This window comes from Syngnathus acus, chromosome 6, assembly GCF_901709675.1.
Source record: "Syngnathus acus chromosome 6, fSynAcu1.2, whole genome shotgun sequence".
Lineage (NCBI taxonomy): Eukaryota > Metazoa > Chordata > Actinopteri > Syngnathiformes > Syngnathidae > Syngnathus > Syngnathus acus.
This window is the reverse complement of record NC_051092.1, coordinates 6899012-6915218: the sequence shown is the minus strand read 5'-3', so window position 1 is coordinate 6915218 and position 16207 is coordinate 6899012. Positions and strand designations below refer to the sequence as shown.

The following is a 16207-nucleotide window of genomic DNA, read 5'->3' as shown; positions in this document are numbered from 1 at the left end:
CAACTTTATTGTAGACGACATCAAAATATATCAGAAGGTCAAGGTCTGCCAATCAGATCCAACTCCATGCAACATACAGCTAGAAAACACTCTCCATTTTGTTTTGCATAAGTCCCATAACTACGTGGAATTTACAAAACATGGCATCACCATTGACTTTCATTCTAAAAAAAAATTACAATAGAAATTAAATACCGTATTTCCCGGACTATAAGGCGCACCTAAAAACCTAGAATTTTCTCAAAAGCCGACAGTGCGGCTTATAGTCCGGTGCGCCTTATATATGGACCAAATTCCTAAATTTAAACTGGCCCGAAGCATTGTGTCATGAAATCAATCATAAGTGGCCCGCTGAAGACTATGAATCATGAATCAAAAAGACTATGGATCATTATTTTGTACTTATAAAGTAATTTGTTGCGTCTGAAGTGGAAATAAAAAAGATAAAATGGAGAATGATTTGATTTGGATTAAAAATCTGACATGATGCATTAATGGTACGCCTTATATAAGGACAAAGTTTTAAAATGGGCCATTCATTGAAGGTGCGTCTTATTAGTCCGGTGCACCTTATAGTCCGGAAAATACGGTAATAGAATGAATTCATCCTGTATACATGCAACCTATTTTGTACGGTGTGGTAAGGAGGTAATTATTAAACTAGAAAAATGGACAGATGCTTTGTGATTGCTCTCAGTCAGCAGCCATAGAAAACAGTGACCTGTTCAAGTATTTTATTAACCAATCAAACCCCTTTAATACACCCAAGTGCACCTGCTCAATGTACTGCAAGAAGAAACACTAAGATGGTGCTGCCAATTGAATATTTCATCGTTCAGTACTACCGCAACACCGCACTCGTGGCCGGCACAACAATGCCTTTAAAGTCGGATTAGTACACACACATACACTGATGTGTTAAGCTTCTCTTACAGACTAGCACAAATAAAAATGCCTCCTGAAGCATGGCAGGTGCATTTCCTGAAGACATGGATGCACACTATAGAAAACACACAGTTGCGTGCACCTTTACACATCAGAACTGGAGTACGATTAGCCCATGGTTCTCTGACTATGAATGTAAAGTCAATCCGTCCAATGAAATTATCATCGTTCCCTTGATTGCCTTGCTCTGCTCACTTTCTTTTGCTGCTGCTGTTGTTGTCAAAGCCATGCTTCCACACACATTCCTTTGTGATGGTCTCTACAAACACATGCACTTTTCACTCTTTCCATGTCCCGCTCATTAAAACAGTTCCCCGGTCTTCTCCCAGGAGAGGTAGGATAAAATTAGCTCCTCTTCAACTTGCACTTGCTGCTTCCTTCCCATTCCTTTCCAGTCTGCTTTCCATTCATCAAAGTTTCCTTATAATAACCATCTTCCCTCACAGTACCAACCAAACCCCGAATCGTTTTTCTGCACCAGTAGCAGAATGACTTAAGATGTTCTAGTAAGGACCAATCAAACCACAGCACTCTTGTAAGGGTGCTCCATCTGTAGAATAGATGCTCCAGAGAAGACAAAAGCAGTGGCAAATCCAAGTACCAACTGTGCTATTTTCTTTCTTTCCTTCCAATATGCATTTATTATTTATTTCGCAATTTGTCTATATGTACTCCGTGATTGACAGGCAACCTATTCAGCGTCTACTATGTGTCGTCCCCGAGATCAGCTGGGATGGGCTCCATAAGCAGGATAGAAAATAGATTGATGGGTTTGGATTTCCTGAGTGAGAATCTGTCTGACTTCCTGGTCCTGCTGGCTCTCTCTCCAGGGCCCCGGGTTTGTCATTCAATTGCTCGGCCATGACTGTCATACAGCCTAGCAGTCTTTTCATCGGCCCATGAGGCAGTTAGGATTAAGACCTGTGAACTTCCAGGGTCATGACCAGGAAAATGAATCATGGCATTTTTGTGTTTCTGTATCCGAAAACTAAACTTAGTGCTGTCAAGTTTTATAAAGAATCACCATTTTTCTTCTCTTTAGAATTTACCATTGCCATTTGAAGAGATATTGAAATTGGAATGATAAAACCTTATAAGGTAAGAAAGAGAGTGTCATTGCGTTTCAGTGTCATCGATAATGGTGTGGTTCACTTGCCTAACTTCTGAAGAGGCAGTGGGGGTGTTCACTCCCTACTATTTATAATATGCGAGTGTTGCGGGACCTGTGATTAACCGCCAGCTTAGATAGCTGTCATCCTTCCGCGACCCTCAACAGGATAAGTGTTGTAAATAATCAATGGATATCCTTCATGAGTGCATTTTATATTTATATGAACACAACTAGATAAGAGTCAAGTGGAAATTTCATCCACATGCTTCATTTGTATGTAACTTTACTCTGCTAAAACGACAGAGATGGACAATAAAAAGTTTGTAGTGAATTCAACATCTACTCACCATCTTTATCAGCTCTTCTGAAGATCTGCGGACACAAAATGAATGTGAGTCAGTATCAATGAACTCTGTTGTCATTAATTATAATAAATAAAATCTCACTAATTAAGCCTAACTAAACTAATTTTTTGTTGTTGTTTCTGTGGCAGGCGGCATGGTGGGGCGCTGGTTAGTTCAGAGGTGCAAGGTTCGATTCAGCTCCAGCCTTCCTGTGTGAAGTTTGCGTGTTCTCCCAGTGCCCACCTACTGCCCAGGGACCGCTGGAATAGGCTCCAGTTCGCCCGCAACCCTTATGAGGATAAAGCTCGGGTGTTACCCTGCTTCTTGCCTAAAATCAGTTGGGATAGCTTCCAACACACCCACAACCCTAATGAGAATATGCTGCAGATAATGGATGTATGGATGTTCCCATGCTTATGACATTTTCTTTAGAACTAAGAATACTACAAAGGATCACCTGTTTGATTACTTCTGTATATTGCTGTGTTGGTTTTACAGCATTTCTGTCAAACTCGTTTTTTTCGCGGGCCGCATTGTAGTCATAGCTTCTTTCGGAGGGCCATTATGACTGTCAACCCAAATAAATGTACGAGCATCTCATATTATATATAGTAAAAGCTACAAAACAAACTGACAAATAACTCTTATTCAAATCAGAAGCGTTAAAAACTGGTCAAATGTTTAAAAAAAAGATATTAAAAGTGAAGACAATTTGCAATTCTAGTAATGACACACAAATTTGATGCACAATTTGTCTTCGCGGGCCGCATAAAATGATGCGGCGGGCCGTAGCTGGCCCTCGGGCCTTGAGTTTGACACCTGTGTATTAGAACATCTCACAGTAACAGTGGCTGCTTTAATCACAGGCAAAATTCCTACGCTGACTTTAAAGTATAATTCCATGCAAGTCTCAAAAACACAATGGACTGTCTTGTAAGTATTCAAATTCCATGAAATAGACGGTGAATTTGTCATTCGTTTGAAGCTACAAGACTGGTGTCTGCTGGTGTGTCTGTGATTAGAGCGGTGCAAGCCAAACAGTCTGACAATTACACCCACAAAAGATAAGCTTCAGTAGTTATTCACTCATGTTCATACTGTATCCATGTGAATAATTGAAATATATGGTACACATATTGTATCCATGTGAATAATTGAGATATATGGTACACATGCTAAAGAATGTATTTTTATAATTAGGTATGGGGGACTCCAAATCATCTGCTGTACCTTTGACTGGGCTGCTATTCACATACAAAACCCCTCAGTCATATTCAAACATGTAATCACATGAAAGAATATTCCCAAAAAGTGTAAGTTCATGTGTCTCAGTGTTCTTCATACAGCACTTAGAAAATTTTACTTTACTACAATATTTGTGTTTAATATAAAAAACATAATTCTATATTATAGATAGAGTAGATTTAAAGTATAAATAATCCATGTGTATTTTTCTAAAGTAAAACGTGGATTGTCACAGGCTTGTATACAGTGTAAACCAGTGGTTCTTAACCGGGGGTGCGAGTATGCTTCCTAGGGGGTGCGAGGATACCCTGGGGGGAATTTACAATTTTTCAGGGATAACTGAAAAAAGTGAACAATTCTGGAAATCAAGAAGTCACTGTGTTAATTGGCATTAGGGATAATGCTAATTAAGCCTTATAGCTGTAAAGTAAACCAATTATTATTATAATTATTATTTAGGGTTAGGGTTAGGGGTGCGAGAACTGGTTGGTGAATTGAATGGGGTGCGAACAAGGAAAAAGGTTAAGAACCACTGGTGTAAACAATGATGCTATATTCAGAGGTGCCTTCACCATTGACATTCAAGAAAGCCACAGAGATTTCCCAGGGCATGGACATGGCCGCTAACAATGCTCAAGAAATTAGAAGAGGAAATGGAGGATCGCATGCCGTGGCTGCACACCATGTCAGAAGAGAGAGAGACTGGAAAAGACTCCAGTTGAAAAGTAAAGCTAAACCTTGTCAAGAAAAAGCAAACTCGCTAAAGGTAAGCACTCAATGGGGGGGGGGGGGGGGGGGGGGTTGACGAAGTAGCACTACATATGTCTGCACAATATGTTTGGAGTAGAAACTGAATATAAAGAACAACCAAAGTTATATTACACTACAGTCAAAGTTGAAAGATGGAATTTCACATTTGAGGTGGATTCAGGGGCTGTGCTATCTGTCATCTGTGAGGAGGCCTAAAAGGGGGACCTGATCGGACTCCCGCGAGCCCATCAAAGCTCAAGCTCAGAATATATACAGAGCTGTCCATAATACATTGCTAAATTACATACAGAATTTTACATTACATAAACATGCCTTTGATATATTTCAGGTGGATTACTATAATCCACTTTATTTTGGAGTCAGACAGTCCTCCTGCAAGTATCTCCAGTTGGGCCAAAGTTTTGCTGCTCACTTCCTACCTGCAGTAAGGAGCACATCACTCAAATTCCAGCCTGCAATCAGTGGTTTCTGTACATTTTGTTTTAAGATGATATGCTTGTCTTTAAATCTTTAAATGGTCTTGCCCTTAGATGGAAAAGGATGACACCCAGTGGCAACCGCCAACAGGACAAGTTCAAAGGAAAAGAATCAAAACACACATTTCTAATGTACTTTTGAAACCTTTCACTGATATCCAGCTTGAGGTCCGTGTACTAGTATGTTCTTTGTCCTCACTAGTAAGCTAACTCAGTCCACTAGTAGAGTGGCTAGAGCAGAAAGGGGGGGGGGGGGGGGCATTCCTATGACTGTGCTTAATTTGAATACCAGTGAGGAGAAAGAGCACACTTGTACATGAACCTTTAAAGCTGCGTATAAAAAAAATTAAATAAATGCTTGATAGCTTTCCATCCCTTCCACCACTTAATTTTTGCACATTTCCATGGCAACTTTACACGACTAGTGCAATTTTGTCATATTATAATTTTACGAGTATGCAGAAAACTGCACACTAGCAGGATGAATGTATGATATCTAAATGTCAAGAGTAGTGGAAGGCAGTACCTGGAGTTGGAGAGAGAGAGAGAGAGAGAGAGAGAGAGAGAGAGAGAGAGAGAGAGAGAGAGAGAGAGAGAGAGAGAGAGAGAGAGAGAGAGCGTCACTAGTAAGACGCGTTCGCCGTGCAACCACGCCGTTCTATTAAGGTGCTGAATTGGAAATTAATTGCATACTGTGGACCTGAATTTGCATAAACGGAATACTTGCTCAAACGGGGTTCTTTATTGTACCGTTTGCTTCTGGAGATCAGTGAAACGATATTTTAAAATCCGTTCCTATTTTTGCCCCAGTTAAGCGCGCGTAAGTGCGCACAACACACTGGATGTCTTGATCCAGCTGTGCGCAATGGCTCGGTACTATGCAGCCTACTCACATCCAGAATGACGGAGATGCCTCTCCGCGGTTCCGGGGCGAAGAACTGCTCTTGAGCCACTGCCACCTCCTCCTTGCTGGAGGCGTACTCCCGGCTGGAGATGTTCTTGTTGTCGCTCATTTTGGTGACGATCCAGCGGACGAGCCCGTCAATTCCACCGGGCTGGGCGCCGCTGTTTCCGGACTGAGCTGCCGTTTCGGACTCGCTGTCCTGACCGGCTACGGGTTTGGTCTGCTCGCGGCTTTCTTGGGCTCGAAGTTTCGCTTGTTCTTTGTTCAGCAGTTTGTGGACTCCGTCCCTACAGTAGCGCGCTGCCTGCTCACACATCCTTTTGCTCGGGAGCGTGCATGCTGCGCTCTATGGGGGGAACGAGCCCCCCCCCCCCTCCCTGCCTCCTTTCTTGGTTACATCACAACCCCACCCTAAAACACACCCACGCTATACGGTATTCACTTTTACGCGTCGGCTGACTGCAATTACCAGCTGGGCGCATGCGTTGAAGTTTCGGATGAGCACTTAACACATTTAGTCAGCCCTTGACCCATGATGCGTTTATGCGCCTCTTCTTGTAACTTTTACAGATGTATATGCACTTAACCACATACAAAACACATTAAAACGATATATTTATGTTCAAAAAATTTAATCGTTGCTTATTTTTAATGCTATTAGATTGCAGCAATTTAATCCGATGAATGAAACGATAAATATGATAATTTGTGTTTATAAGGTGCCAGTGGTAAATGATTAGGGATAGCAAGTTATTATCTGCCTAAACACTATCAAAAGCACTTTATTCAAAAACTAAATTGTAAATTTGGTTTCATGAAATTGCATGGATTTCAGTCTTCTTAATTAGTAACGTTTGTTATTTGGCTCCATGGCTTCCAGTATGTGAATGTTAGATTTTATTGTCCACTCTGATTTCTGCATTTTTCTGTTGTCATGTAAACTAGTCTCCCCGGGGCATTGAAAATGAATAGTGCTGGCCTGTTTAACTTCAACTATATTCACGATGAGACAGTTCCTTTAACCACCCATTTGTCTGCTGTTTGGTGATACAATGATGACGTCAAGTGGCAATGTTGACCCGTTTTTGTGAATTTCCAACCAATGTTACTCTGAGGAACTATAAACGTATCTACTTACATTTTATTCAAAGCAAGTTTAAAGATTTAAAAGGCAACATTGCAACACAACTTTAATTGCCATAATAACTTTATATTATAAAGTAATGGGACTGTGGTCACAGACTGGAGTCATTACACATGAAACCAGTGCCCCCGTGTGGTAATTAGTCATAACAGCAAGCTCTCTATTTCGAAAATAGAAAATAAAAAATACATGTCATTTACATTGGAGGTTGAATCATTAAATTTATTTGCCTGGTCTCAGACCATTCTTATACTGTACAGTATGGTTGGAGTTATTTTTGGAGTTCCTGATTATGATTTATTTACTGTTTGACAGTAATACACAAAATTGAAGCAATATTATCATTTGTTTTGCTGACTCGATCAAGGTTGTGACTAGGATGGTTCCAGGAGGTTGCCTCTCAAGTAATAAATCCATGAGCAGGCACTTTGTGCCTCTGTGCATTGGTTGGAGATCGTCAATTTGCCAATACATGGCCCTGACGAGCCTCCTTCAGGGGCAATAAAGTGCACTTGGATGGGCTGCGTTTTTTTAGAGAGGAGGGAGTCTGGTGCTTTGACAGTAAAACTGGGGTTGTCCACCTGCAAGATAGACCGCTGTTTAGTTGCATCCAAAAGTGGACATACTTTGTAGAGGCTAGAGTTAAGTGATAGTGAAGTCAATATACACTACCTGAAAAGAAAAGACTGTGGTCTGCAGGAACACATTCTTGAAGGGGATAGTGATGCTACGGCCATTCCTAATGTTGAACGGGCCTTGTGTTTTGGAAGGGAGGCCAACCCCATGTAACAGAAAGACATATTCGCCCCCAATTCCAGAAGACAGGTGAAGCTGTCCTTTCACCTCTCCAAGCTGATAAGGCTCAAAACAAACTTCCACACTTACTGGAGACCCTGTCTGGTTACCTGGCAATGCAACCACAGACTTGTTCACAAGGAAGGCTGGCCAGTCAGTCTGCAGTTGGGTAAGAGCAAAACAGACAGAGACAGAAAGCATGCTGTAGATAACATTTCTTAAAGGAAACATGTTATGTATTTTTATAATTGAAGCTCTTGAATACGTTAGTGAGATTCACTTTTCCACTATTGCACTGTCCATTTCTCAGGCTTCATGAAAAAAAAAAATCCCCAAGATAAACGACTATACTTTAAATAATCACCTGAGGCAGAGCTGGGGAGCTGAATGTGAGTGAGGCATTGTAAAGCACTTTGGGCACCATGTAGTGGAGATAAAATCGCTATATAAGTGCAGTCCGTTTACCATTTACAAACAAACTGTCCCCCTTATATAATGCGTAGTCTTACCCAATAAATGTCTACACCGAACTATCCTTCCTACCTTGCAGGTGTATTCTGTTTTGAAGTGGGAGAAGTTAAGGAACTTAACAGACACACTGTGGCTGCTCCCCAGAGAAGCCCTGAATTGAATAGTCTTCTCTGGTGGTTGAGGCAGAGCTCGAAGAAGAAGACCATAGTGGAAGTAACCAAGATCAATACAAAACAGAGAGAGCCGAGAAGTCGTCTCGCCAGCGCGGAGGGGCTGGTAGTAGAAGGTCAGAGCGCCCTGATGAGAAAGAACATTAAAAAGTGTTGGTGGGGTAAAACCAAAGCGTGTAGGTATGTCCTGTGTAATATTTTACCTTTGACATTCCTGGCACAGTGTGCAGACTTGGAGCATTGATTTCAGGGCATTTACAGTCAACTGTGAGGCAGATTGGCGTGTTCAGGGGGTTCTCCACGTCTATGGTGGCTGAAGTCTTTTCGCGGACGTTTGACACCAGTTCGATTGTAGTCAAGTCTACCGGACTGGTAACCTTGAAGTTAATAATGTAGAACAAGTACTCCCCTGATGCCTCATTCAGAAATGTCACCTAAGAAGAGAGAATGGTGTGACTCAGAAAAATGTTTAAATCAGAACTCAAAGTGTGTGTTCGAACCTTTGCATTGTACTGGCCCTCTCTGAATGTGTAAAAATGAATCTTGTAGTCCTTCTTAGACAGAGCCGGGACATCAATGTACTCACGACCTTTCAGAGATACCGTAGTGTCTGGATTTTCCGGACTCAGAAACTCTATCATGACAAGGAACCTGGCCACAAATAAACAGGTGTGAATAGACTGTGCACCAACACAAGCTTGATTCTAAATCAAATGGTCAATGTATTATTTTCAGATCATGTCTTACCGTTTCTGCTTTGAGAGCCAGTTGGTCACAGAAAGTATCTGTGTGTGATGGGTCTTGGCAGGCAGTTCACGCACTAATGTACTCTCTGCCTTTGGAGGCTCAGCAGTCCCTTGTAGGGAGTACAGCATGCCAGCCCCATTGGGAAATGAGAAAAACACTGAGCCCTGAAGACAAATCAGAAATAGCTCATATTAGAGATGGGCGGCAACATAAATTATATCGATTAGTAAGAGAACATTTATCGCTAGGTTTCAAAAGTCAAAATGAAAACTCAGGACATACAAATTAGAGACATTTGTCATACAAAATCTATTTTACCGTGTGTTTCTTTCCATCAACAGTCATGGTAAGCGGTCTGTAGGTGACCACATATGCGTTGCTTTGAAGAGGCTGAAGAACCACAGTCGGTGCAGCTCTCCAGTGCTTGCCACTGATGACAGGTCGTATACTGCAACGGTGGTTTGTAGGGTTGACCACAGACAGTGTCTGGCTGTGTGAGCCACGCACTGGGCAAGAAAAATGGATCACCTGGAAGTAGTATATATAAAAGCAGAACAACTAAGAAGGCAACAAGAAAAAGCTAATACCGTATTTTCCGGACTATAAGGTGCACCGGACTATAAAACGCACCTTCAATGAATGGCCCATTTTAAAACGTTGTCCTTATATAAGGCGCACCGGACTATAAGGCGCACCATTAATGCATCATGTCAGATTTTTAATCCAAATCAAATCATTCTCCATTTTACCTTTTTGATTTCAACTTCAGACGCAACAAATTACTTTATAATCACAAAATAATGATCCATGGTCTTTTTGATTCATGATTCATAGTCTTCAGCGGGCCATTTATGATTGATTTCATGAAACAATGCTTCGGGCCAGTTTAAATTTAGGAATTTGGCCCATATATAAAGCGCACCGGACTATAAGGCGCACGGTCGGCTTTTGAGAAGATTTTAGTCCTTATAGTCCGGAAAATACGGTACTCTTAATGACAGCAGTAAATAAAAGTGCACCCCCTTTACTTAACTTGAAAACAACAACTATATAGTATTACATAGAAATACATAAATCCACAAATGTCTTACTGAAAATTATATGACGCAAACAATAATAATTGTGTACATATAAAGCAAACCTCTTTGTTGGAGGCGGCCGCAATACAGGAGCCCGTCACGGTGAGAGTGATGAGTGAAGAGGAGCCTTCAATGGCGCAAGTTAGGTTTTCGTATCTTGAGTCATTATTCAAGCGAACGGGGGAAAAGGTAAATTCTAAAGGAACCTCCTTTCCGGGCTGGATAGCGCCTTTAGCTGGATCGACGGATAACTCTGGAGGGAAGGCTTCAGTTTTCCAATGAAACCTGTTTGTTTGGGAAGCAGACAGGGGTGGGGTTAAAATCAGAGTGCTCGAACAAAAGAATGAAAATTTGTCCTGCTTACCGGGCACAAAGTTCTCCTGTGTTGATCATGACACCTTTCTTTTTGCCCTGGCAATGCTGGACAACTGGTCCAAATGCCAGGTGGTCCTGTTCTAGACGCACGTCGACACCCTGAAATTATGAAACGGAACTGCATTATCTCACCTAGCAATAGGCAACAAACCATAACATGATTGTCTCTTGAATTTGTATATTTACTCTTTTTTTTTAACGTATCAATTTAAAATATTACTGTAATCTGTAATAATCCCAAATTGGAAAGACAAAGAGAAAACCTTGAATTGTTTTTTTCTTGCACACATTCTATCTGCTTCAATTTGCAAGAGTGAGTGTCTGAGTTTTTGGCGAATGCCCCCATCTGCTCGCAAGAAAATAACAAGCGCATTTGAACTGTACCTGGCAGCAGCCCTGAATGGTCAGCAGGGGATGTAAATAGCTGTCAATTGCAGCCTTCAGTTCAACAGTAAAGGGAGAAATACGCTGCTGTGGCGTAAACAGGATCTCCACATTACATGAGCCCTGAAGAGATCTGAGGCACAGCTCGGATTCTGGACTGAATGACAAATCCTGGAGATGAAACAGAGAAGCGGTAACTATTTGCTGAGCACTTCAAATGATTTAATTCACGCTTCCTCACCGTGGTTTCGAGGTGTGGTTTTTTTGCATCAAGATACAAGGAGAAGGAAACGTCCAAAATACTTCGGTTGACTAGCTGTACCTGTTTTATAATTTTCTGACCCGGTGTCAGATTTCCAAGTTTCAGATTCTGGTGCTTGGGAGCCAATACTCCCAACTAGGACAACAACAACAACAACAAAAGTGCAATAAGTGAATGTCCAATTTTAGTAAAACATGACATTGTATTGGGAAAATGGAGCAGAGATTGCTTCTGAGTGTGGTATATAAGATTTTCACCTTCATTTCAATTCCTTGTCCCCAAATGTCCACCTGTTCTTTGATGCAGCTGTTTATTAAGAAGATGATCTTTTCACGGTAACGTCGCGGTTCACGAGGATAAAAGCTGATAGGAGCCTCCACTACTGAACCAGGGGACAAAACTTCTGGTTTGAATTCAATTTCCAGAAATGTGAACTTTCTCGATTGACACTTGATGCTGAGGAACAGAATGGCACGTATTAATGATTATATTCCTTGATACATATAGTTCCAAACCTTGATTCAAATGCTGGAACGACTAACCTGATGTCCCTGTTGCCTTTATTTTTCAACACAAGAATTTGGCATGCTGGCACCATGCCGGTACAATACACAAAATTCTTGCCAAAGTTGTACTTTTTGAACGAGAATTCAAGATCGGGTGACACACCACTGCCTCGTATAGTGATGGTAAACAATGGGCCTTTATTTACCTGAAGAAACAGAAGGAGTCAGCATGAGGACTGACAGTCAGATGGATCTGGTTGGTGTCGAAAAGGAAGGTTCATCAATCAACATTTACACCAGTCACAATCTTAACCTTGTGAAAAAAGTACATTGAATTTGCAAGTACGTCCTGCTAAAAAAAAAACTCCCAACTGCCCACTAACAATTGGAATCAACAAATTATATTGGCAGTCTCTCGGTAAATTTCTCAGTTGTTAGGTTACTTAAAAAACATAAGGTGTAAAAATGCTTTGAATGTTGAATCAATGTAAAGCATAATGACTTACTGGAATACATTATTGGACTGATGTAGATATGTTACCAATTAATTGCTACAAGTAATCAAGGACTGCCATATTTTTGTTGAATTGGGGATGGCAGTATGTATATTAGCATGTCTTCTCCTTTTAGAGCTGAAATGCTATTTTATTTATATTCATATTTAATTTTCTTCTTTTTCTTTTCACCTGAAAAAAATATTCAAGTAATATACAGATAATATGTCTTAAAATAAGATGAGCTAAGAAAAAGAAAAAAAAATCCTTTATTTGTCCAATCTATTTTGGACTCTTCTTTGCTTCCAACCTTATTTATCAGTCCCCCAGAATGCATGAACCCTAATGCTCCATATCTTTTTTATATCGAATATTTTTCTTTGGGTAATTGAATCAATCTTACCTTTATAAGAAGGCTGGTATCTGTGAGGGTGCAAATGCTCTGAGGAAAAAAGAAGATTGCTGCCTGCAGCTTCTCCCCAACAGCGATTGTGGAATTTTTTGGTTTTGTTACTAGGTTTGGCAGCAGCTCACACGGCCCTTCCAGTTCAAAGGTCACATCCATGTTGTGTCTCCCTGTATTGGTCACCAGGATATTAAAGGTAGCTTGCTCCGAAATGCCCACCTATAGTAAATGCATGTAGACAGATCTTGTTAATCCATCTCACTATAGTGCTTTTCAATGTGGCGGTTCCAACATCACCTGAGATGGAATACTTACCTTCCCAAAGTCTAAAGTATCTAAAACGTCAGGACTCAGCTCTCTGAGGCCTCCATCTGGATTTTCCACTTGAACAGAAGCCATAATTGTAAAACAATGTGCCTTACAAGTGAGGATGAGTGGCTTTGACTTTCTCTTCACCCTCAAGGTTATTTTGAAGCTCACAAAGCCCTGCCGGCAAGGACTGAAGGAAACTGTCAAGGGGAACCTGCATCATATGTCTCAGGTTAAACATCAAGGCATTTCCCTTGAATCCACTGCATTCTTTTATATTAACCGGATGACGAAAAGTCTTTCACCTGTCTTTGGCTGGCACTGTGCCAGACATTGGCTGCAAATTGAGGCTGGACTCTTGGTCATCACAGAGTAATGATGGCTGCAAAACAGTGAAGTGAAAGGCCTCCTTCTCTCTATTCACTAGATTCACTGTTTGTGATACTTTATTACCTAAAGAAAACAGCAAAAATAAAATGACGTTCATTTTTACATCGTAATTGTTGCGTCCTGATCATCATTCAACAAAATACAAAGAGGCACTCAGTTGTTCATTGACATTGTTCACATTGACAGTCAGATTTCATGTGATTTGATCTTTCTTCATGTCAAACACATAAAAAGGCAATAAATAAGAAATATACTGAATACAAATAAAAACCATTAAACAGCAGATCTACAAACGGAGTAGACCCAGGATTCTGTGTCGGGGCAAAATTCACACACAGTTCATTTTTCACATTCTGGGAGGATTGGAAGAAAACACTTTCCAATAATAATTTAGCATGCACAGTGTGATTGCAGTGGCTGATTTTAACAATGTGTCTAAAATATAGATGTAAACCAGCACTGCTTAGCGATTACTGAAAGGAGTCACATGCACAATGAGAGGTGATGGGGAGAATCAATCTTTTACACTCACACAACCGTTTTTTTTTTTAAATCATCAATTTTTTTGGAAATATCAGAACGAAAAATGATGCAACAATGCATATTTGGAGCTTATTTGGAGCCTGTCACAAGCTTCTCCCAAGGCAGTTTTTCAGTTCTGAAACTTAAATGAGATTTTATGAAGGACAGACAGCTCCATCTGTTGCGACACACTCTGAGTTAAATAAAACAAAACATGTCTTTCATGTAGTTGTTGGTTTTCCCGAAATGATGAAAGAAATCGAAATATATTCCAGGCACATACTGTGCGTGCGTGTGTGTGTGTGTGTGCATTTATTTAAAAAAATCTGGTTCTCGGTAAAGTGGACATAAAACAGCTTGAAGGTTCTTGTCTGAGGATTAGTTCATTATTCCAAACGGCTGCTTGTTGTGAATTGAGTTTAGTTCACTGCCATCGTACAACACTCCAATCTCAAAATTGTGTGGGCAAATGAAAGAAAAACAAGTAATAATTAGGCCGAACACCCACTCATAAAGAAACAGTAAATGAAATGCAAATGCCTGACATCAACATGTGATCTCATTGGGTAACTATGAATGCAACGTACCAATTAGTTGTTCTCCAAAGTTGATGTGAGGTTTTTCAAAGTAGATAAGGGGTTCTCTCATGGAGCCCACACAAAGGAAGGGCATAGACAGAGACAGCGTCTCAATCACAAAGCTCCAGAATGACTCCACATCATTCACCTGATCAGCCACATATTTAAAGCACATCTATTTGAAATCAAAAAGAGATTACGTATAAGGTTAGGGAAATCTTGATTTTTCAAGACTAACGGAGACATGGACTAATTTCGGGAGGGAGACATTATGGATTATTAATTTGGATTATCAACATTGGAAGCACAGAATGTCCCTGGAGTGAATGAGATTGTCTTACTTTGCACATCCCATCAGTGACATCTAAAGAATCTAAATATTCCATAAGTGTGAACGTGAGTGTATATAGTTGCATGCCTATTTGTGCAATGATCAACTGGCAACCAGGAAAAAAATTTATAGGGAAAGCGGTATGGAAAATGAATGATGCTGCAATGACACAACACACTGCATCAAGAGATTAAACGTGTATGACTGTCACTTTTCAGTTTTATGGTTGTCTCCTTACCTCTGACTTCTCTCCAGGCAGAGTAGTGCCACATGGGGTAAGGCATGTAAATGGACTGTTATCAGCATCTTCACACCTCCATTGGAATGAGTATGGTTCAGTGGTTGGGTTCAACACAGTAAAAGATCTGCACAAAGATCAGCCAACACACTAATGAGCCCAATCCATGTTCACGGTTTTGAAGTTAACAGTCGTAGCCACAAACGTCTAATTTTATAAATATATGGTATTTCCTTCACCTTTTTGCTGGGGTATAGAGGCCAAGAGTTTTACACTCCATCACTCTGATGTTAGGTTCCAAATAAGTCCTGAATTGAGGATTGCGTCGGCTCCCGCTGATGTAGTCAGAGTCTTCTAAGTCAAAGTGGCAATGGGGTAATATGCTGCGCCCAGAAAATGAGATTGAGGGCCCCTGAGTCCCAGCACGTAAATTGGAAATACTGGAAAAAACATGTGCATAAACAGGGGAAACCATCAGGCAATCGTGATGATATACTATTACACCGTTCAAGACACTCATTCAGTTTCATTCCTGGGTCTAACCACAAAACACAACACAAAACATTTTGTGCCCAATTTAATTACCAAAGGAAAAATAACAAAAGCCTAGTAACATTTGCAAAAACTATATATCACTCTTTTTTTTCATAATTTGACTCATCTTGCGTACGACTAAATTTTCATTTAAATTTTGAGATCGGATTAGCACCCAGAATCTCCCTTCCCTCATTGTGTTGACTTTTGTTTGACGATTGGCCAATACTTCCATTTGGGTTAAAATGGGGCTGACCCAGGACATTGAGTCAATTTGCCCAACCTTTATGTATAAAACAACCCCAGCAAATGTTTTTTTTTTTTTTTTTTTTTTACAAAATAGCCCAAAATTGGGTCTAATGGACAAGTTTTACCTGGTTGTCAGATTTAAACTACCTGCAATGCAATCTCCCTTGGAATTGGCCTGCCTCCAAAGGTGAAAAGCAAACAGAGAAACTTTGTGAAGCACCAGGCAAAATGGACCCAATACTTGGCTTCACAGTGAAACAATTCTTATTGGGGCTTCCCATCCGAAAAGACATTTCACTGGTCATACTGCTTGCAGGCTGATCTTCAGTCAAGGCCCTTGATGACGTGCGACCTGAACAGGTATGAGGAGACCATGTTAGCAGCAATGAGATGCGCACCAACCAATCACAACATCACATCACCACTT

The 16207-nt window shown here is 40.6% G+C and overlaps 2 protein-coding genes and 1 long non-coding RNA gene across 5 annotated transcripts in view; 1 reads left to right on the top strand and 2 right to left on the bottom strand.

Annotated features, from left to right (window-relative positions):
* The window catches only part of necab2 (N-terminal EF-hand calcium binding protein 2), a 58344-nt gene extending 52177 nt beyond the window's left edge, over positions 1–6167 (bottom strand). Inside the window, exons 1-2 of the mRNA XM_037254291.1 lie at positions 5786–6167; positions 2404–2428 (exon numbers count right to left, since the gene is read on the bottom strand). Coding sequence (XP_037110186.1) covers positions 2404–2428; positions 5786–6112 — 352 coding nt within the window. The 5' untranslated portion in view covers positions 6113–6167. The remainder of the gene's footprint in view (positions 1–2403; positions 2429–5785) is intronic.
* LOC119124380 lies at positions 3061–16160 on the top strand. Its single transcript, XR_005098261.1, has 3 exons — positions 3061–3223; positions 8408–8413; positions 16148–16160. It is a non-coding gene; the product is annotated as an uncharacterized LOC119124380 (long non-coding RNA).
* The window catches only part of hydin (HYDIN axonemal central pair apparatus protein), a 47553-nt gene continuing 38305 nt past the window's right edge, over positions 6960–16207 (bottom strand). For all 3 annotated transcript variants that reach the window (XM_037254288.1, XM_037254290.1, XM_037254289.1), the window contains 20 exons: positions 15928–16132; positions 15237–15437; positions 14998–15124; positions 14438–14603; positions 13244–13391; positions 12945–13152; positions 12627–12848; positions 11766–11935; positions 11481–11679; positions 11203–11358; positions 10962–11132; positions 10567–10676; positions 10265–10487; positions 9442–9651; positions 9124–9287; positions 8877–9027; positions 8580–8810; positions 8279–8503; positions 7613–7894; positions 6960–7521 (listed from right to left, as the gene is read on the bottom strand). In XM_037254288.1, the coding sequence (XP_037110183.1) occupies positions 7315–7521; positions 7613–7894; positions 8279–8503; positions 8580–8810; positions 8877–9027; positions 9124–9287; positions 9442–9651; positions 10265–10487; positions 10567–10676; positions 10962–11132; positions 11203–11358; positions 11481–11679; positions 11766–11935; positions 12627–12848; positions 12945–13152; positions 13244–13391; positions 14438–14603; positions 14998–15124; positions 15237–15437; positions 15928–16132 (3776 nt within the window). In that variant the 3' untranslated portion in view covers positions 6960–7314. The remainder of the gene's footprint in view (positions 7522–7612; positions 7895–8278; positions 8504–8579; positions 8811–8876; positions 9028–9123; positions 9288–9441; positions 9652–10264; positions 10488–10566; positions 10677–10961; positions 11133–11202; positions 11359–11480; positions 11680–11765; positions 11936–12626; positions 12849–12944; positions 13153–13243; positions 13392–14437; positions 14604–14997; positions 15125–15236; positions 15438–15927; positions 16133–16207) is intronic.